The sequence below is a fragment of the Grammomys surdaster genome, unplaced genomic scaffold (assembly GCF_004785775.1).
Source record: "Grammomys surdaster isolate TR1022 unplaced genomic scaffold, NIH_TR_1.0 239, whole genome shotgun sequence".
NCBI lineage: Eukaryota > Metazoa > Chordata > Mammalia > Rodentia > Muridae > Grammomys > Grammomys surdaster.
In genome coordinates, this window is record NW_021604684.1 from 5,200,839 (window position 1) to 5,223,428 (window position 22,590).

At 44.1% G+C, this 22,590-nt stretch overlaps 1 protein-coding gene across 1 annotated transcript in view; it reads left to right on the plus strand.

Annotated features, from left to right (window-relative positions):
• The window catches only part of Ccbe1 (collagen and calcium binding EGF domains 1), a 234,281-nt gene extending 213,540 nt beyond the window's left edge, over positions 1-20,741 (plus strand). The window contains exons 6-11 of the mRNA XM_028774239.1: positions 6,304-6,407; positions 11,781-11,901; positions 16,196-16,335; positions 16,436-16,471; positions 17,157-17,192; positions 20,034-20,741. Of these exons, the coding sequence (XP_028630072.1) occupies positions 6,304-6,407; positions 11,781-11,901; positions 16,196-16,335; positions 16,436-16,471; positions 17,157-17,192; positions 20,034-20,267 (671 nt within the window). The 3' untranslated portion in view covers positions 20,268-20,741. The remainder of the gene's footprint in view (positions 1-6,303; positions 6,408-11,780; positions 11,902-16,195; positions 16,336-16,435; positions 16,472-17,156; positions 17,193-20,033) is intronic.
• The last annotated feature ends 1,849 nt before the right edge of the window (positions 20,742-22,590 follow it).

The following is a 22,590-nucleotide window of genomic DNA, read 5'->3' on the forward strand; positions in this document are numbered from 1 at the left end:
AAAATAACTTAGAGGTCATTTTTTATTCAAAATTAAAATCACTGCAGTTTTGTCCCGTGAGCAAAGAGGATGAGAGAGGACCAGGGAGGTGTGGTGTATCTCAGGGAGGTGTGGCCTATGTTGGGAAGGTGTGGTGTATCTCAGGGAGGTGTGGCATGTCTCTTAGGTTGTGTCCTTTATTGAAATGAAAGTGTTCATTGACAGTGGGGCCTTCCTTTTAGCCACCAACTCATGAATGTGTAGGACTGGAAGAAATAGTCCCATAGGCAATTATTTTTTCTTTGTAAAGTTGACTTTCCAGATGCTTGTACACAGTTGGCTGTGGGTAGCCTGAGTTGCTATAGTGAGGAACCCCAAAGCAGAGCAAAACCATCAGAACAGCAAACATGTGTTTCTGAGTGTCAGGCCAGAAATCCATGCTGGCTAGTGTTCAGATACTCATAACACAGAGCTGGCCCTTCCCACAAGAAGTGCCCAAGTGGTGGGGCAGAATGGTCTCCAAGGACAGTGACAGTAAGAGCAAGAAGAAGAAAGATCAGATGGAAGTTCCAGAGGTCTCTCTAGGATTGGATGTTCTAAGTTCATTTGTTCTCTGGTCTCTCAACATCTCCATCCCTTGAAGGAATTCCTAGCTTCTCCACACACATTTCTCTTTGGTCCTCAGGGCACAAGCCCCTGTGGTCCATCAGCTAACAGGATCTGCTTCAGTGAGAAGCACTAGCCTGTGCCCCACCTTTAGAAAGGAGGCTTAGCGAAGGCGAGAGAAGGAAAGGCTGAGAAGTACCATTGCATCTTTTATGTTTTGCTCTTCCTTTTTGAGTTTTTGAGAATTTCATACAGTTTCATATATTCTGCACCTTGGCCAGTTGTGGTTCTTGATCACCATCTACTGCAAACAGAAGATTCTCTGATAAAAGCTGAGAGATGCCCTAATCTATGGGCCTAATGATAACTCATTAGGAGATGGTTCAATCCTATGTAACGGAATAATAGTAAGAAATTCTCTCCTTGGGTCTATGCTATAAGTTCTTGGCCTGATAATGGTAGTATAGCAGGCCTAAAGTCCAATCAGAAAATGATTGTCTCACTCTCTGGCCCACTCACGGGCTCATACTTAGTAAGCTTTGATGTATAGCCCAGGATAACTTGTCTAGGGATAGAACTGCCCACAGTGGTCTAGCTCCTCCTGCATCAGCTAATAATCTGTACTATCCCCCACAAACATGCCAATAAGCCAATCGGATCTGGAGAATTTTGCAGTCGAGGCTTTTGTCTCAGATGAGTCTAGGCCCTGTCAAGCTAACTGACAGTTAAAGCTAACTAGGACCCTTGAATGTCACATAACTATTTAAGCAGCCTTATAAACATCTAACAGGGCTGGAAAGGTGGCCTGGTGGGTGAAGTGCATACTGTATAAGCAGTAAGACCTGAGTTCAGATCTTCAGTACCCACAGAAAAGACAGGTGTAGCAGCAGGCATCTCTAATCCCAGAACTAAGAGGCTGGAGACAGGAAGGTCCTGGGGCTTGTTAAACCAAACAGTCTAAGCAAAATAGCAAGTTCAAACTCAAAGTTCATTAGAGACCTTGTCTCAAAAAATGCAGTGGAGGGGCTGTCGAGTTAGCTTAGAACTAAGACCTGGGCTCAGGTCCCAGCATTCATGTCAGGACTCTTGGAACAACATGTGACTCTAATTCTAGGTATGGTGCTCTCTTCTGGCCTCCTCAGGCAACCAAGTACATGGTACACATACATATTCATTCTCTCTCTCTCTCTCTCTCTCTCTCTCTCTCTCTCTCTCTCATACACACACACACACACCACACACGCACACACACACACACACACACATGTTTGAGCTCTTTTAAATAAAACAAGCTGAAGAACACTAGAGGAAGACACCAGATATCCTCACAGGAACACTCATATCACATACCCACACATACATGCAAAATACTAATTTGTAAAAGGGATATTAATATTTTTAGTTTATGTTTATTGTAGGTGTGAAGTGTTTCCCCTGCATGTATATTTGTGCACCACATGTGTGCAATGTCCAACAAGGCCAAGAAAGAGTGTTAGATCCCCTGGGACTGGAGTTACCGATGGTTATGAGCTGCCATATGGGTACTGTAACTAAATCTGGTTCCCCTGAAATAGTGACCACTGCTCTTAATCAATGAGCCATCTCTCCAGCCCCAAAATAATTGTTTTAAGATATCATAGGTGATGATGTTCTGAAAAGCCCAGATTGGAAACCATCTATGTCACAAACCTGAGCTCTGGGCTAAACTTGATAGGACATCTGGACATTCTCAGACAAAGGTGTTAGCAGCAGATCCAGTGGCTGAAGTGTAAGGGCCTGGCATAGAACAGGTGAAGACAGGCCAGACCTCCCTCATTACATCATGTTCTGAGATACTTGGCTCCTCTGACTGTGACACAAACAGGAAATGTCCTTGTCTTTTGCCCCTACAAACCATCTGGTGACTTTGCCACCAAGCCTTACTGAGATGATAAGCTTAAAAAACATGTAATGAGTTGTCAGTTTTCTCCTGTTCCCCTCTGCCTCTTCCTCCACCACCGCCCATATACAGCAACTCTGTATGCTTTGAAATAGATAAAACAAACTAACAAAATGCCACTGCCAGGTCTTCCATACGCCTCAGAAGTGTGATCCTTACAAAATTAGTTGACAGTATTTACTCTCAATTTTCAATTTACAATCTCCACGGAACTCAGCACATATGTGCAGAGGGATTTGATTTGGTTTTATATTTTACAAAAAAGCATCATTATACCTGTGTTCAGGGTGTACAGGTCGAAATTGAGAAGAATCATTCATACAGATAGGTTTGAGACGGGACATGCTCATTGTGCACCAAGAAGGTCCCTGTCCTAATTCAACTGCTTGCCCACTGAGCCACAAAGTACTTCAAGATACTTTGTCCCCTGTCTCTGATGACTCTAGGGATAGAGAGAATAAGGAAAGGAGAGGACTCTGGAATCATCTGTCTAACAGTGGTGATGCCTCAGGAAGTTCCTTGCCTGGAAAGTTAGAGCAGGTGATTAGGGCTGGGTCAGTGTTGACTGTGTGGTTTGAGACCTGCTCTCTGGGTCTGTTTTCCTCATTGTCTGGGGACACTATTGGGACACTATTGATCTCCAACACCAGGGCCCCTTTACCCTTGGAAAACTTTTCCAAATTTGCTGGGATCTGCATGACAATGCAAGTTCTGCCTGCCATTTTTATTTCCTTGTCCTCTTTCTGTACAAGTTCTCAGGCTTGAAAGCATGCCCAGCTCTTACACCTTCTGTGGAGGGACCATTTCTTATTGTATCTCAAGGGTGAGTGATTTCACATTCAAACAAGCAACTCGAGAGTAAGCCGCGCTCACAGCGAGCGGAGCCCTCCAGACATGAGGCAGCTAAGCATTTCCATCTGCCTCTAGCAAATTAGTCAGCTCCAGTATTTCATCGCTCTTTTTTTAAAAAAATTGAATATAATGATTATTGAGTATAAACATATGACCTAAAATCACTTCTCCCTGACTGGTATATGTTTTGAGTTTGAGGGACGTTCTTTAGGGAGAGATATTTCTTAAGCTTTTCATCGTTCAATGTCTACAATGTTAGAGTCAGACAAATTTCAAATGGAAGTCCAGGGCCAGTGAGCTTCCCATCATAAATGCTTGATTGGCTTGAGAGTGATTCCAGGACCCATGTAAAGGTAGAAGGAGAGAAACAACTGCACAAAGTTGTCTGACCTCCACACACATATCTTGGCACACATGCGCCTTCACATGCATGTACATGCACAGACAGTGTAGTAAATGTAAAAACTGAAATAATAGTAGTAGTCATAATCATAATAACAATAACACCATCAATAATAATAATGATAATTGGAAGGCTAGCAAAGAAGGGGCGTGGCCTCCACCGATTTGAAAGATTGTATCTTGGATGTGTGATGCAAGCCATCTGACATGACATAGCAGTGTTTGGCCACTTTGATTTTTATCTTTGAAAACCCAGAGCTGGAGCCAGTCGAGACACAAGGGAGTCTGTATAGTACAACCAGGAGACAATGGAGGAAATGTTGGCTCCGACATGATTAGCTTACTAGTCTTTATTTTCCAACTGGTGTTTATTTTCTGATAAAGTTACCGTGACCCCAAGTGTCAATCAATCCAGTTCAAAGACTCAGAAACCACCAGGTGTTTCAAATAACTTTCAAGCTCTGATAATACATAGATTAGCAAGTTCTTAACATTGGCAATGTTAAAACATACTGACACTGTTCCTTCCTGCCACCCCAAGGTGGATGGATGCAGGAAGATTCCAAAGAAGCTTTCAAAGACCTCTCAATGGTTGTAATGTATCAGGACTGAGTTCACGAAAGAGCACAGTCAAGTTATTAAACTAAAATTCTTCCTTCATTTGTAGAATTTCCCACATGAAGCACATTCTTGGGTTTGTCCTCAGTTTATTTGATAATGTTGCCATATTATCTAAGCCGGTACATTTCTAATGCTCTGAATGTTTAACCCGACTCTCATAAAAATTAGAGTTCCATGCCCCTGTGTGGCTACTAAGTAGTACTACATCTTTAAAATCTGAGACGTCAGCAAAATTGAGCTCAGAGCATATTTAGATATACAGTAAGTTTAATACAGTGGCTTCCCTGGACCTGCCTGACCACATCTGGATGTTCTTAGCAGAAACTCCAATAACATCCTCCCTTCATACCTACCCTGTACCCCAAAGGACCAGCTGGGTGGCCCTTTTAATTGTATGGTCTGCACACAGCACTTATCTGTAAAAGAATGCTAAGGCTGTATCAGTTCTAACTTTCCATGGTCTATATAACATCAGTCCAGAGCCAAGTGACAAAGTAGGTTTATCCTGTCATGCTAATAAACAGTTGTTCAACCACACCAACTTGGAATATTCTGCTGAGAATGGGAAAACTAGGGATATAGAGATGGGCTTTTCACTCCTGTAGAAGTACCCTCAACTTGTGGCTTAGCCTTACACCAAAGGCAGATGTAAATCATGAAGCAGAAATATTCATTTATCTCCTGTTCACAATACCCAACTTCATACAGCACATGACTCTACAGAAGAGAGGTGGCTGGAAGGGTGGAGTAGTGGTTAGTGTGAATGGTCAACTTGACACTGTGAGTCATCCGAGAAGAATCTCAATGAGGAATTATCTCCATTGAATTGGTCTATAGGCAGATGGGGGCATATCTTAGTTATACTGACTGTTAACTGAAGACCCAACCTAAAAGTAGGGAACATCTTTCTCTAGGTTTGGAGCCTGGACTGTATGAAAGAGGAGAAAGTGGGCTAAGTGTAAAGTCATTCACTCACGTCTCTCTGCTCTCAACTGGGTATGACTAGTGGCTTCCATTTCCTGCCACCTTGATTATCCCACAGTGACAAGCTATGACCTGGAATTGGGAGCAAAAATAAGCCCTTTGTCCCCTATGCTGCTGATGGGCAATGGATGAGTGACTCACAAGGATGGGCAGCTCATGCGGATGATTGAGTTTGTGTCCTTCATAGTGGAGAGGTGAATCCTTAGCCAGCTTCAGATACACTCACGGTAGAGAATGGAGACCACCTGCAGAAACAGACAACTGGGCTCTGGGTCTAGTGGATTTGTAGATGCTAGGACAGAGGAATGGTGCCCATCTCTCCTGGCTGAGTGACACATCCAAGGGAATGACAACTCGTGTCATCATCTTCAAGCTGTCTTCTCTCCTGCAGTGCCCTGTTTTCAGACTCAACATGTTGGGCCCCACTCAGCTGGGCCACGGTCTACCCCCTGAATCTGTCAGAGAAGGAGAGGGGGAAAGCAGTATTGTGCAAGCTGCTGCCTGAGTGTGAGAATTTGTGTTGCATGTGAACTTTGGCCCCTGGATAACAGTAAAATCATGTCAGAGTTATAGAGCCACAGTTCTAGAAAACAATGACAAATGCACACATTTCTACCCATGGAAGATGCTAATAAGAGGACCGTAGCATGTGTCTTCACACATTCAGGATGTCAAAAGCTGGCTCCAAAGAGTAGAAGGGCCTCTCTCTCTGTCCCTTCCCCTCTCCCCTGACCCTGGGACATCTGACAGGGTCAATGTGAGAACCTGAGAATCATAACACTGTCAACACCTACTCCTTGTACCTTCCCTGCTCAGCTTTTCTGTACCCCATGCCCAGGGACTGCCCTACTGGTGCCATCTCCTCAGGCATCTGCCCCTGACAACTTCCCAGCTAAAGCTGAGCCTATCTTCTTTCCCAGGGCATGAGGAGAAGTCTGAGAATGAGGTGAAAGCTGGGACCTGCTGTGCCACATGCAAGGAGTTCTCCCAGATGAAGCAGACAGTACTGCAGCTGAAGCAGAAGGTACACTGAGCTCTTCAAGGGGAAGAGTGGAGCCCACGAAGAGGGGTTTAGGGGTAGGAAGGTGAATGAGCCAAATTCTAGTTGAGAACTCATTGCAGTTGATATCAACTAAATATGGATTCTGGATATTCCCTGACTCCAGAGCTAAGCACCTAAACAGCAACAGAACACGGAGCAAAGACCTGAAGAGGGGGTCACTATAGCAGGCCTGGCAATGGGTACATGCAAAGTTCTTGAAAGAGTAAAACTAATATTGCCATGTCCTCTTATAGAAGGTATAGATTCACAGTCCTGGACAGACCTTTGCAATGACATGTTATCTGTTTTATTCATTGAGAACTTTCTCTCTTAAAGCTTCTGCAAGCTGACATCATTGTGTGGGACCTTTATTTTATCATCATGTAAACTTTATGGTCTGGGAAAAAAATATGCCTCTGGGAAAGCAGTTTTCTGAGTGCCTCTTGTCACCAGGAGTGAAGATCAACTCCCTTTCTTAAAGACTCCACCTGATGAGCCCAGGGTGCTGGTAATGTCATCCAGCTGTGCAGAGGGGCCTCATGATGGATCTAGTGGCCTGAATCCTTAGGTGACAGTCCTGGGCTGGTGTTTATTACACCTGAGGTCAGCACACTTGCTGGCTCCTCGGCCACTCTGAAATGGTTCTTCAGCTGCTCAAACATAAACTCACCACTTTGTTTGTTTAATCATTTCCACTCATGGCTCTCAGGAGATCAAAGGGGTGTGTATAATCTGTTTAACTTTGGCAGTCAGTTATTCTAAAGGGCAAAAGGGTAAACATGAGACGCTATCTCTTTTCCATGGCCAGAAAACTGGCAGCCACCGTAATGAGAACCCCAGCTACCAGCTAGTCCATCAAAACAACAGGCTGAGAAGGGAAGTGGCATTTCCAACCTCTGTTGCATAGGCTGGGAGGTTATGATCGACATTAGCAGAGGCTCATGTATAGCTCATGTATACCTGTGTGTTATATATTTACGTAATCATGAGTAAAACATGGACCTAATCATAAATAGCTTGTGATGTCGTAGACAGGCAGAAACCCTTGTCTGTGTGCCAGTATAAACAAAGAGAAAGGAAGAAATATTTCCCAGACAGCTAGCCCCAGGTGACATTTGAATTGATGTTAGCATTTTTAGAGGAAACTAGAAAGGTTTGTAGAAGCATTAAGCTCGCCTTTCATCGGGCTAGAGCATCAGGCTCGGGGGAAGCAGTTGATTATGGTCCCAAGATACCAAGCTGCCCTCACTTTCCTTCTCTGGAAGTAACCTATGATCTTCTATAAATCCTTTCCAGCTGGAGTGATTTTAAGGCACTTAATACTGCATGTTGTTCAGGCAAACTCGGTTGCTGTATCTGGCCTTCTCTTAATCACTTTGCAATATTCTGTTATCTGTGCAAGCTGGGAAATATGAAGAAGGTGGATAACTGATGTTGAGTTATACGTGACCCTCAGAGATTTGCTGATGCTTCATAGGGATAACGAGTTTGTCTTGGTCTTTCACTAGCTCTCATGTGCTTGAGTTGAGCAAGAATTGCTCTGTCTTATGCCTTGCTGGCCCCATGCATGCAGCACGAACACTGGCATTCATGAGGAATTATGAGAAGCGATTATTATATGAGGGAAGGGGCATATGTGCTTGTGTGTGCATGGAGGGTTGCTTACCTGTATGTGTGCATGCATAAAGGCCAGAAGTCAATGTTAGTTGGCTTCTTCCATCATTCTCCAACATATATCTTGAGACAGGACCTCTCACTGAACCTGGAGCTTGCCATTTTGGCTAGAATGGCTGACGTGTATGTCCCTGAGATCTGTCCATCTCCTGTTGTAGAAATTATTTAAATCCCAGCCTGAAGTTTCTACCCTACCTTTGGTTATTGAGTTCCTGGATACCTTTATATTTTTAAAAAGCCTCAAGGAGCACAAGAGCTGGGCAGATACCTAGCCTTCATACTATAAGAATCTACCTTCTTATTGATAACCCTGCATTATTACTTTGTATGTTTCATCTGGGCTGCTCTTAATTTTAATTGGCCAGCCCACAGGGCCACATTTCGTTTACTCCTAACCTATTGTAGCTTTTCCTTCTTCCTAACCTATGGCAACTTCCCTTCTACCACAAGCCTGTGAAACCTAAACCCCACCTTTGTCTCTTCTGCCCAGCTATTGGCTGTCGGCATCTTTATTTACCAATCAGAAATAGCTTGGGGGCAGGGTCAATCAGCATTTATGTCTGGTTACCACAGAGACTCTCTCAACTCTGTGACAACCAGGTTGGAGACCCAAAGTTAGCTTTAGAATACAAGCAGCATTAAGCCAACCCACTGCACACTCCATCACCCCAGTGCAGGGCTGTACATGTGTGCTTCCTGAATTTATATGGGCACTGAAGATCAAGCTTAAGGCAAGCACTTTGCCCACCAAACCTTCTCCCTATTCCTGTTTTCTTTTTTTCTTTCCTCTTATTCTTCTATTCTTCCCCTCCCTTCTCTTCTTCCTCTTCTCTTCTTTGAGACAGGTCTCATCAGTAGCCCAAGCTGGTCTTGAACTATCAATGTAATAGAGGATGACTTTGAACTTCTGATCTTACCCCCACCTCCCAAGTGCTGTGGTCATAGGTAAGGGTCACCATACCCAGCTGAGAGCTAATACTCTTTTAAAAGGTGCTTCCTGGAATATATAGCTTTCTGTGGTATGAGGAGCAGTTCTATAAACAAATCCCCACTTAACTGTTACCACAGCCTTGTAAGAAACATGCTAATGTTCTTGGGGCTACAGTACATGCTCAAGACATCAGACTTAAAATCCGGGCCTTCTCTTGAACCCTGGTGTAGCTCATCATTTGCTTTAACATTCACTTGCTACTGCTGATACAATCTGTTCCTTTCATAGAACACAGGGCATTTATTTGCCCAGATAAATGTTGTTCAAGAAGTAGATATGGGAGGTGGGGTGCTGGAGACCAGCCAACCCCCCTCCAAGTATGAGACAGGGTCTCTCACTGAACTTGTATGCCCACATGTTGAGCTATACCATGAGTAGGTAGAATTCTAGCTACAAAATGCCCCAGATCAAATCCCTGGGCTCTTCAAGGGATCAATTAGAAAAGAAAGCCCCATAAAACAGCAACATACAGAATATAAGGAACCTGCAAGACCTGTCAGTTTTTAAGTAGCAAGGTTTATCTAAACCACAGTGTTCAGATAAGGACTTCTGGATGGTGGATTATTTGTTTACTGTAGGAAATATTGTACAAGTCAGAACAGTGGTTACTTTTGAAGGAAGGAAGGAGACTGGCACAGGACCCTAAGGGGGGGATCAGGGTGGCTGGGAGGTCTACATGTTGGTTTGAGTGTTCACTTCATGTGCTTGGGCTTACTTTAGTCATTTTCTAAGCTGCATGTGTTAGTCCTATGAAACTTCCTGTTTGGGGCTTGTAGTGTCCATTCAGACCTCAGTGCTTCTCCTGCTTCATCTTTTTTTTTTTTTTTCAGAAAAGTGATTTGGTGAGAAAGGGAAGGGATCTTGGGGACAGAGAGAGTACCTGCCATTCAGCTTTCAGTTAAGCACTGAGAAAAACTGAGAGTCGCAGAGCCTATTGATTTCTCTTTTGAAATTTACTCTCATGGCTAAAGGGACTGCTAGAAGTGAGATAGCTACAGAGGGACAGGAGAGAAAGACCCCAAAGAGAGAGGCAGAGCCCCTAGATAAGCTTCCTCAGCAGCTCTTGATCCACAAGAGTGCTCAGCCTCCAAAGGCCACTATATGGGAGCAGGGGATCTCCACCCTCCTAAACCAGCAACCCACAGTTAACCCATAGAGAGCAATTGAAACGATGTTGCAAGTGTTTGCTGAGAATCCACTGTGCCCTCCAGTAGCCTGAGCAATGAGGAAATGCAGACAGTATGGAATAAAGTCCTGCCTCAAATAAATGTGCATCTTACAGAGAAGTCAACAATGTGACTTCATGGCAATTTAATAGAGTGAAAGGAGATAACACCTACTAAATATAGTTTCCATGGTGTCTAATTACTGCTCCTAAGAGACTTACAGTAGTGCCTGCTGGCTGGGCAAGTTCTGTATTGGGCGAGCTCTGTATCTACCAAGCATGTGCTGAATATTAACAGTGAGCATTCTATATTCAGTGTCCAGCTAGCTTGTGCCAACAGCTCTCTGAGGTGATTGCTTTAACACAAAGCAAACTTGATCTGAGAGAATGGTGGTTGGAAGTCTATTGATTGACACTCAGGAGAAGTACAGGGCCTACTCATATTGCTATAGTGTTTCCTCCTCCAAAACACTCACACTCCACAGGTGTGATATTCCCTGATATTTCTGGGAGAACATGGCTGGTCATTACTTTTCCTTCCAACTTGCCATAGGAGTGTAGGATCTACAGGTAACTTGAACATTAGGGTTGTAGTCACTGGCTCGTCTTATAACTCAAATATAACGTGAACACTGGAGCTAGTGAAAATGAAGAAGCAACAGGAAAAGTGTTAAAACCAAACCATGGTAGATTCCCGACTCCAATCCAGATTATGGAATTTTGAATATGAAGATGTGATCATCTAGCTATGCACACCACATTTTATAGACATAGAGTTGAAAACTAAAAAGGTTAGAAGACTTAAACTGAAGGTACTGCTTTGTCCTGTGCAGGCAGAACCTTCCCCACTGGGCCGTGACAGTGGCTAGACACTTGGTCCAGGTGTCCATTTTCCTGTACAGCAGACCTCTTAGGTGAATGTTACCATCTCACTTATAGATGAGATCCATGCCTTACACATGAACCTTGGCAAAGCTGAAATTTCAGAGTTCCTCTGCCCAAAGCCAGAGGCCTCACACAGCTTTCACATCTCAGTGTCTGTGGCTGATGGTAACAGTGAACCATGATTCAGTGGTCAGAGTTGAAGCATGGTCTCCAAGAGTGGATTTACCTTTGTTCCTCCATCATTGACCCCTGTTCTATATGTTCATTTTCGAGTCGTAGCTGCCTACCAGACACCAGCAGCACATATAATGAATATGTGTTTGATTTATAAAGTCATTACTTGAAAGATGCAAAGTACAAAGCTAGCATGCTTGATCAGTCATGGTAATTGCGTTCTATGGATGTTTCCGAAACCCTGAATTTACCTGGTTTCAACTTCTGACTCCCTGGGCTCCTCAGGCAAGAAGTTTGCTCTGGACAGCTCCTTGCCTAGAAAGGATCTAGCCCCTTTGCACTCTGAATAGCTACAGTTAAAAACAAAATCACGAGTAGGTTTTGCAGCCTCTACAGAGGACTCTAAAATAGACTTCTTTGTGGGGACACCATGGCTTTCTGACCAAGGTCTGCCTTGTCTTTATAGATTGCTCTGCTCCCCAACAATGCTGCTGAACTGGGCAAGTATGTCAATGGTGACAAGGTGCTGGCCTCAAACACCTACCTTCCAGGACCTCCTGGCCTGCCTGGGGGGCAGGGCCCACCTGGTGAGTATGAAGAAGAGCCTGGGAAGCTGGTGGCATTCCTGCCCTCTCTGCCAGCTAGAACAGAGGCTAAGTGAGAGTTCACACCCAGTGAAGCTGGACAGTCGGTGTCCTTCAGCTTCCATGAAATTGGATATGTAGGGCAACATGCCTACGCAAGGGAAGGCCATGGGGAGTTGGATCCTGAAGCTTGGGAAGAAAGGGTAAATTTTCTAGGATCAGGTAAGACTCTTAACAATCATTTTTAAAGCTGAATGTGATACTACATACCTGGAATCCCAGTACTCAGGGAGTCAGTGGAAGAAGAATCATGAGTTAGGGGTTAGCCTGGGCTACATAGTGAGATTCTATCTCAAAACCAGTGAAAAGTACTGTGAAGACTGTTAGTTAAGTTCACCCTAGGAAAACTTTAATGTAGAGTAATAGACTCAAAAAGTCATTCAGTTCTTCTGAGTCGCAGCCAACCCCATCGCCACTTTCCTCAGCTCTTTCTCTACCTTCTCTTATTGCTTAATGCATTTTCAACTCTACTCTTACTCCTATTATATCGTAGGTGGGATTTGTTGAAGTATAGATCATATAATGTGGTAGGCCATTCCATGGTTGAGTTGGACTTTTGACAAGTATTGACTCCCCTGGAACTTATTTATACTCCACATGAACCTTGTAATACAAGAAGTTTCCACCACGCAGGAAGTTTCCGTGAGACATGTGCCACCAGTGTTATTCCCCACACCAGCTCTAGGGATTCACCAAAGGCTTTCCTTTACCCAGGCTTTCCCATTCTAGGGCTGTATACCAGAGGTCTCTCTTGGCCTGTGTTCTGTACAGCTGGCTTTGTTTTCAATCAGTGTACAGTTTGAGGGATTCATCATTACTTAATTAGAAGATAGATTAGATCAAGTGTCCTGTCCTTTCCCCAGGAAAGATATAGTGAGCACTTACACCTTCAAGTTCTGAGGTGGTTTGCATTTTATTGTGAACCTCTCCATACACACATCAGTAGAATCACTCATGCCAATAGATGAAGTGTTAGAGGTAGTGTTACTCTAAACCATGGCTGTCTTGTCCCTGGTTATCAACTCATCATAGTGCAGATTCCATCCTCTGATGTTCTATCTGGGAAGAAGTGACATATAAATGACTAGACACAGGAAAAGTAACCCAGACATACACCTATAATCCAAGCACTGAGGAGGCTGAGGCAGAAAATTACTGAATGTGAGGACAGCCTGGGCTAAAGAGTAAAGTCCTGTCTCAAAATCCAAACAAAATCAAAAAATGTATATACCTTCCTCTAGGTCTGAGCATGGGAGCTTCTCTTTATCAAAGCTGTAGGGAGATAGCATGTAGCTTGCAGTCAGAAGTGGGCTGTGTGGGGTTGAACTGCTCAAGGAGGATCAGTAATGTATCAGAACAGTGGGGCGTGGCCAAGCTTTTTATCAAGTATCAGTAGAAAGCAAGACTCGGAGTTCTTTCCAAAGGATTGAGTGGTCTCCATTTCTGGCCTGAGGCTCAGTCTTCATAGAACTAACCCAGGACTTTAGTTTATCTTCTTGTTGGTCCCATGGTCTGAATAGTCTCTGTACCTGACAGAATTTTCTCAGGCAGATGCCTCATACCAGGATCCTCTTGCTTTGTCTAAGGCGGGTTGGCGCTCTCTCCTTACAAGCTGACTCCTATCACAGTGGCCCTAGCCCCTCTGTAAGTGGATGCTGTTGTTTATCTCTCCAGACCAGTCTATATGTCACTAAAACAAAGACAGCTACCAGAAGAGGAGATCCATTGGCTATTGGTTTTCTTAGTAAATGACTCACTACTTTGCCTTCTGGTTCTGCCATCTGCTTTCTAGCATGGTTTGAGCTGTCCAGGGTCCTTGAGGAAACCGCATGATTGAAGACGGGCTTTTTCAATGCATGAAGAATTTGTCGTTTATTTCTAGACTTGCGTTGCTTTCCTATGAAAGCGTGGTTAGAGACCTCATGAAATCCTCTCACTTATGGACAGAAGTTCTACCCAGAAACCATCATGAATTGCATACTGAAGCAATAGTACAGGAGAGTGCACTGGGCTGGACCCTTTGGCATTAAAGATAAGGAGTGACTTCAGCTCTCTGGTCTCCGATGGTATAACAGGGTCTTTCCATTTGCATATCAAGGTCCTACATTTTAAAGGCAATTGTTACACAGTGACCCTGATATTTACTGCAGTTGACATCTCACCTCTAGTTTGTCTTTCTGCTATCAGACATACAATAGTTATAGCAGTGATCTGTCCCCTTCCCAAATAAACGTTTTCAGTATGTACCTGGAATAAGTATTGAGAGTTGAGACATGAGACACATTTGAATGAAACATCAACTGCCTTCAACTTTGCCTTAATTATTCTGTGAACTAGTAGTGACTTCTAATATGAAAAGCCTAAGGTCTTTGGTTCTTTGTTTTCTTTTCAAGAATCTGAAATTATTCCATGCTGTTACTGTGATTTCTGTTAGTAGGAGCTAAATACAACTCAAAGGAGATAATATGGCACTGTAAGTATAAGATTGAACTTTGAGCAAAGGAAGCCACTGGAGGGGTTTCTCCTTTCAAATTGGGCTCCTTACAGGGCATTGGGAGTAAAGAACTAGATACATGACATACTCTAGCATCTGGCTCCTGATCACCTCAGAGTCTGATTCTGCCGACTGTTGTATCGATTGGTAGCTACTTGTTTATTTTTCTCTTGCTTATTAATGTGGGTCAAATTTTTTATTGAATGATGTACATCATTTGTAGATAAACACCAGAGCCTAGGGAACTTGGTAATCACTCTTTGAGACAGGTCCTCCTCTTCTTTTGTCAGATCTATAACAGGAAGTTGAATCATCTTAATGAGTAGTTAAGTTAGTTTGGGGCTTGGTTGTCACAAACTTTACCTTCAGTGCTTTGCAGTCTTCAACTGTTCAAATCCCTCCAATGGCAGGATGCTGTTCCTTTGTGCTGAGTCAGTATCCTTGGGTTTTCTCTGTATTGCACTCTTGGTTTTCTGCAGTTCCTACACAATTCTCTATACTCTTGCCTTTTCCTCAATAATAAATCCCTTTTGCTTTATATTTCATGCTAGAGTTATGGATGGAGAGGCAGTTTCACTTTTCTTTGTCATGTGCCTCCTCCAGGCCTTGAATAAGTAAGACCTCTTCTTTACACTCATCCATAGCAAATTATGGACAGAACATCTTCCTACTCTTCCCCTACAAGAAGTAGGTATATATAATGCCTACAGGAGAGAGCATGGGCTCCCCATCTTGGGGGATTGAGGAGTTTGTGGTAATGGTTAAAAGTAGGGAAGTTCTAAAGTTAAGAGACATAAAATAGAGCTGCAAAGAACAGTGAGGAGTAAACTTGATTGTCAGGAGGCAGGAGGCATCAGCTATGGGGCAAGAGTTGGGGCAAATATAGGAAAGGTGGAAGCCTAGCAGCCTTTTAGTGCTTACTGTGTGAAGAACATGTAGTATGTGCATGTATCTAAATTTTTATCTAAGACAACTATTGTGTATTGAAGTTTTATTCAGATTTGGAGATAAAAGGCTAAGATCCAAAGAGCTCAAGCAAATTGTCAGGGATTCAAATGCAGGCCTCCCTGGTGGAAAAACTTCTACTGCTGGTCTGTGTGAGTGTGTGCACACATGTGTGTTCTGTGTGTGTGTGTGTGTGTGTGTGTGTGTGTGTGTGTGTGTGTGTGCATGCTCAGTGTGTATACATGAAGAACAAAGGTTAATATCTTGGCTCTTACATAGGACTTGGTGTCCTCATCCTCTGGGACTCAGTTTATAGACATGCACCAGCACCACACTAAACCTTTACATGGGTACTATGCATCTGAACATGGGCCTTCATTCTTATGCAGAAAGTGCTTTATCCACTGAGCCATCTCCCCGACCCCCAAACCTTGTACTCTTAAGCACTCTTTAGATAACATTACATACTCCTGTGATCCAGGAGCAGAGAGGCAACGAGCAGGGGGTGGGGGGGGCATGTAAAGCTTCTAGATCACTGAGTAGACTGGTTATGGCACTAGGGATCTACTGTAGGAAGATTCTCAAGTGTCTCACTTGAACAGATGGGTGACAGAGGCTCTAATAAAGAGAGAAAGATGACATCACTTTTAATTGTGTTGAGTTTAAACTCCCATAGGCACATTAATATAAATACCACAAGACAAAGAGCAGAGTTAGGAGAACAGTCTAAAGTGACTTCTAGACTCTGTAGTTGTCCTTATTATGAGGTGAGTGCTAATAAGATGTTCTCGATTACAGGCTCACCAGGACCCAAGGGGAGCCCTGGATTTCCCGGTATGCCAGGCCCTCCTGGACAGCCAGGCCCACGGGGTTCAATGGGACCTATGGGACCATCCCCTGACCTGTCTCATATTAAGCAAGGCCGGCGGGGCCCTGTGGTCAGTATCTTCTCTGAGATTAATGTAATATTTGGGGGAATGTGTGATCTCGTCCCCCTCTTTTTTTTTAATTAAATCATCATGTATTTGTGTCTTCTAGGGTCCACCAGGAGCACCAGGAAGACATGGCTCCAAGGTGAGTCTTATAAATGGTCCTTAACCAGGTCTGTTTCTACCCACTGTGGCATCCAATGAAGCTCAGCCAACTGTAGTTCCCTTCCCTATGTTGCATGTAGCAAAGTTGAAGCACAGATACACAGGTGGACAGAGGCAAACCTGGCCAACCCCATAATCTATAATGCTTAAGAATCCTAAACCTTTGGAGCACATGTAACACTGTGGGGTGGGGGAAGGAATTTTAAGCTCAGTGTTGTAGCTTAAGCCTCTGGGTAGTGATGATCACACTGTTGTTTCCCACTAGTCTATTTTTTTTTTTTTTAGAATGGCCTCACTTGTTTAAGTGGAGAACAGCACACAACTCCATTCTACACAAGTGGTGGCTTCCTTGTTCAAAGCTAACTGCTGCCTGTCTCATAGAACAGCCAGTATGGCTTACTTTGAAAGCTTGGTGTTTCACACATTGCCTAGAAAAACAAGAGTCCTAATCAGATCTGGTTTGAAAATACATATGCAGCTGACCTACTGCACCCAATCTTGCCGGTTCCAATAAAAGGTCCCCTGAGCCCAGGTTCAACTCAAATTTATTTCCTGTCCAATAAAAGCTTATTTCCTGAAGGACTGTCGTTGTGGGTGTCTAACCAGAGACTGTGGTGTTTCTATCTGCATGTTTCAGAATGCTAACCCTTCCCCTTTGGTTTTAGGGGGAGAGAGGAGCACCTGGGCCCCCAGGGTCTCCGGTAAGTTGCATTGTCTGTTCTGCTTAGCCAGTGAGTGTGGCTCTCGGGGGCATGGCACTCATAAAATGGTAGAGTGGGGCTGCTGAGATCATAAGATGTTTGAAAGATACATCATAGGACGTTCGAAAGAAGAGCTGAGGAGAAAGCAAATTACATGTTTCCAACACACAATGGCACACATTACCATTCTGAAAGAAGGAATGGAGGCATAGTGAAGAAATATGTGACCAAAGCAGGATGGAAACCCAGCAAAGCAAACTGCAAGTCCTGTAGCTCCATCTCTGATGTCAAAGGGCTTAGATGGCTCCACTCTTGCAGTTCTGTTGACTATAGCTACTCTCTCAGGCTGGTTCCACTCCTGGTATACATCTCTCTGGTAGACACTCCACAGCTTTGGTGCCTCTAACATCCTGCAGTTTCCATCACAACCTAGGCTTCAGACTCACAGCTTCATGCAGGGACCTCTCAGGACCTCCATGCAGGGACTCCCCAGCCAGACATTTGACCTCCTAGGCAGTTCTCCTTAGCTACGAAGGGAGATCCCACAATCCTTTTACTCCTGTATCCTTCCTAAATCTAAAAACCAGAATCACATGGCTGAAGCTGCCAAGTTCTGTGAACTGCTTGGGATGGAGCCCTCCCACTTGCCCCTCCCACCCTGCATTGAATTACATTTGCATCAAGTTGTGTGTAGTTGTAGCTCTTGATGAGCAGCGAGTTCTTTGGGCCTCGCAGAGTTAGCTGGGTGGAGTCTTGGCCCTGAGGACGCCACTCCCCTTATTCCATTTTGTATCAGGACTCTCCTTATCTCTTTCTTCATAAGCTTTGGTTTCAACATTAAACTTCCTGATATTCCTTTTCTTTCCCACCTGTATATTTTGCATTTCTCTTTTGCCCTGCTTGCTCATTTTCACTGTAGAAACTTACACAAGAATGATTACTAAGAACCATGCAAGAGAGTCAGTATTAGGCTGTCTTGAAATCTCCTCTGCCAGAGAAATTAATCCATTGTTTGCAATTTTGCCTCAGGCAAAATGTTAAGACAAAGGCAGTCTTTGCTAAAATACCCCAAGAATGGCCTCTAGCCCAGGTGCTAAAATTGTTCCTCTCTGAACTCTCTTGAACCGGAGCAATGTCTTCCAAGCTCCTGCTGAGACTGGCCCTTTATGCTCTGCATATAGAATTCAACAGCTTTCATATTCCAAAGTCCCCTAATCTTCCCATATTCCTCCAAAGACCACACAGCAATAGTCCACCCAATGGTACTAGTTTCTGACTTAATTACTTTTTTATTGCTAAAATATCATGACCAAAACAACTTATAAAAGAAAGCATTTAATTGGCTTACAGTTTTAGAGGGTTGGAAGCCATGACCCATATGGTAGGGAGCATGACAACAGGCAGGCAGGCAGGCAGGCATAGCACTAAAGCAGTAGCTGAGAGCTTACAGTTGACCTACAAGCACAAGGCAGAGAACTACCTGGGAATAGTGTGGGCTTTTGAAACCTCCAAGCCTGCCCCCCCAACACACCTCCTCCAATAATACCACACCTCCTAACCTTCTCAAACAGTTCCACGAACTAAGGACCTAGTGTTCAAACATATGAGACTATCAGTGACATTTTCATTGAAACAATCACACACATACACACACACATGAATGTATTGTCAAATGACCACTGACTCCAATAAAAAAGCAAAAGAAAGCTCTCTGAGATTAAGAAGATATTTGCTGTATGTATGTACAATATCTGGGAGATTAAAAATAAGCAGAAACATAAGAAAATGCAAACGAGTCTGCTACTCCTAGAGAAGTGGATATGTGTTCTGAGGAAGGACCAAGAGACCTGGGTTGTCACCTCACCTCTTGCTCCTATCAGCTTTCTAACTACAGGCTTTTTACCTAGCATCTGTTGACATTTCTTCCTTATCTGCACAGTGGGCTATGATTTGCCATACCCCTATATGTGCATGGTGAGGGTCAGGTGACATCAGAATGCTACATCTCCGTGTGTTGTGGTGTCTCCTGCAGCTTCTAAGGTAGAAACTGCTGAATGGCATCCATCTTGGATGTTGGTAGTGATCTTACCTTTAAAATGCTCATGGACTCAGAACATGCATGCTTACATGCCTTTAGTTTTTTTTTTTCCCCCTGTGGACCATGCTTCACAGCACTACATGAATATTAAAGGTTACCAAATATTATGCATGGTCAAGAATGTCTAGTAATAGAACTTGGAAGGTTTGATTTGGATCTTTCTAGACGAGAAGGGTAGACAATAAGGGACAACACACTCTCCATTTTGTTTAGTTCTTCATCTTACAAACACATTAATAATTTTATTTTTAAAGAAGAACAGAAAACATCAGAATTATTAGTTCTCTTTAAGCCCTTTGTACCCCATTTATATGTCCACCTATGAGCCCTGTGGGAACCTGTGATGTTGAGTCTGCATCTTACAGGTGGGAAAAGCTTAACGAATAGAAATCAGGTCGTTTGCCATGGTCACAGAGCATGGAGAAGGTTGACTCAAATCCAGCAGGATTTGACCTCTTGACCTCTGCTCTGACTTCCAGGTGTCTATGGAAACTTCTCCTGAGAAAGGAGAGGTGACTGCGTCACCAGTGTCATGTGTGAGGAGAGGGTCTCCAACTGCTCATACAGTCCTTAAGTCTATTTAGGTTACAGAATTGGTTAGAAGGTAGTCACTCTCAAGCAGCAGGACTCATTAGTGGCAGAACTAGGCTGAATGCTCCTGCTGTGGTAACTTCACAGCTTCCGGCTGGCTGCTGCTGCTGCCATGAGTAACTTTACAGCTTTGATCCTTCCCATGTGCACAGGGACCCCCGGGTTCTTTTGACTTCCTGCTGCTTGTGCTGGCGGACATTCGAAATGACATCACAGAGCTGCAGGAGAAGGTGTTCGGACACCGGACTCACTCTTCTGCTGAGGACTTCCCCCTACCTCAGGAATTCTCCAGCTACCCAGAGACACTGGACTTTGGGTCTGGAGATGACTACTCAAGAAGAACTGAAGCAAGGGACTCCGAGGCCCGCAGAAACTTTTATCCATAGCATATCTATATGTTCACACCACCAGAAGAGAAGCATGCCTTTGGCCTTCCCTTTACTCTGTTTCCAAACCCTGTTTTCCAAGTTTCCTGCGCATCACATTAGCAATGGGAGGATGTGATGGGTTAACCTGCTGGTCTTGAAGAACCAATAGGTGGTTGACATCAGGGCTTTCTTTGACATCCTAGTTTTTCAAGAGCTTTTGGATTTCTGGGTTCATGGCTCCCATGGAATCTTAAACTTTGGCAGAGTGCAAAAGAGGGGGGAATGGCAATGTGGGTTCTTAGACTTGTAAGGTTCCTTCTACAAAGATAATTATGTTCAAATACTTGACCATTCATTCTCTACTGTCAGGAATAAGGCTTTTCATTTGTGGGGGGAGGGTGTGGAAGGAGCAACTGTGGAGAATGACATTGGTAGAACATGAATTTCCTTATCAATGTCACAGATTTAAAATTCTGCATCCTATTTTCCAGCTTGATGTTTATTTGTTTGTTTTTAAATTTGGTTACAGAAATGAGAAATTGGAAAGAATGTGTTCAGAGAGACAGAGAATTAGCCTTATATTTCCTGTCACATAGATTGCCACACTTTAAAATTCAGATATGATAATCATTGATTCGTGCAAATCCTACATGGAAATGGCAGTTCCTTTGTTTGTAGGGCTGGATCCTGTTTTCTAGGGCCCTTGGGGTGATGAAACACCCTGTACAAACTAGAACAGAGGGCTCCTGGAGCCCAGGACAGTTGAAGACTTTTTGGTCAAAAGAATTGTCCTGCTTTATACATGTTGATGATTTGTGAAATAAGATGACTGACTTTTAAGAAGTACAAGATGCCCTGGCACTGACAAGGTGGCCAGACCTGCCAGCAGGCCCTGATCCAGGCTGCATCAACGCTGGAGGGAAGTTACTGGCCTGGAATCTTGGCCAAGGATAGCATGGGGACATTGAGAGGTGCTTCATTAAAACTAGATTACCAGAGGCAGATTAATCTGCTCTTAAGAAACTTGAAGTCCTCACCCAGGGTCAGCCAAGCTTTCCAGCACACTTGGACTAACATACATTAGAGCGGTCGGTCTCTGAGATAGAGGAGGCAGAAGTTTTGCTAACTTATAATCGTTTTCCACTATTTCCCCCCAATTTGGTTAAAATCCCTGTCTTCTTGACTTTTTGTCTTGGGCCAGGTGGAAATGGCTTGGGGACAAGCACATTTCCCAATGTCTCCCTGAGTCCTTTCTTGAAGTACTTCTAGATCCCCAGGGAATCATGTTCCCAGAAAGGAGCAAGAGGCCAGCAGGTTGCTTCTTGGTGTCTCTGGGTTCTTGTTTCAGGGATCGGCTACCAGGTTCCTTAGTGAACACTTTCTCCTTGGGTGTGCAGCACGCTCCTTGATCTTGCTCACATGGTCACCCCCACCAGGGTCTCTGTTCGCTATCCTGCAGTGTCCCCTTATATTTCTTCTAGGAAGTTTGTGTTTGCATTTGTCTTTTCCCTATATCACTTAAGCCTCCATCTTCTCCCCACTCCTACTGTGACATCTTGTTGGAAGAAAACTTATTTGGTTTGCACAACACTGCACCATCCACTCTGCTTTCTGAGCAATGAGAAGGGGCTCTGTCTACAGAGCCAGCTGGAGCCTAGAGGTCTCTCACTTCCCTCCCCCTAGCTCCCCACTCTCTCATCCCTCTCTCCTGCTTCTCTTCCCTTCCCTCTCTTTTCTCTTTTCCTCTCCTCTTCCTTTGCCTCTTTTCTCCTTCTTTTCCTCTATCCCTGTCCTTGCTTCCCTGCCTTTGTCTCTCTCCAGTTCTCCCTTCAATTCTCTTTCTTGCTTCCTTCCTTCCTCCTTCCCTCCCTTTCTCCTTCCTTCCTTAGTTCTCTCCCTCCACTCCCTTCCCTCCCCTCCTACCTACCTACTTCCTTCCTTCCCTTTTTCCTTCCTTAGTTCCCTCTCTCCACTCCTTCTCTCTTTTTCTCCCTGCTTGCCTGCCTATCTTCCTACCCAGTTAGAAAGACAGGATTCCCGTGCACTCACGCTAAAATCCCCAGGGGCTGTCCACAAGCAGTTCATGATGAAGGCAAGCACACACTTGCATTGCTTGCTTGCTGTCTCTCCCTCCTTCCCCCCTCAGTCTCTCCTGAACCTGAGCATCATCACCACAGATGGCCTTGTCAACCATGGCTTCCTGAAGAGATGGATGCAACCACAGTCAAGTGCCACCTGGAATCTATTTAGTGCTTGCCTGCTTATAGAACCCATCATTTAAAGGGTGTGGATGGATGAATTCTCAAAACTGTGCACGGGCTCTGTGAGCAATGATTATGTC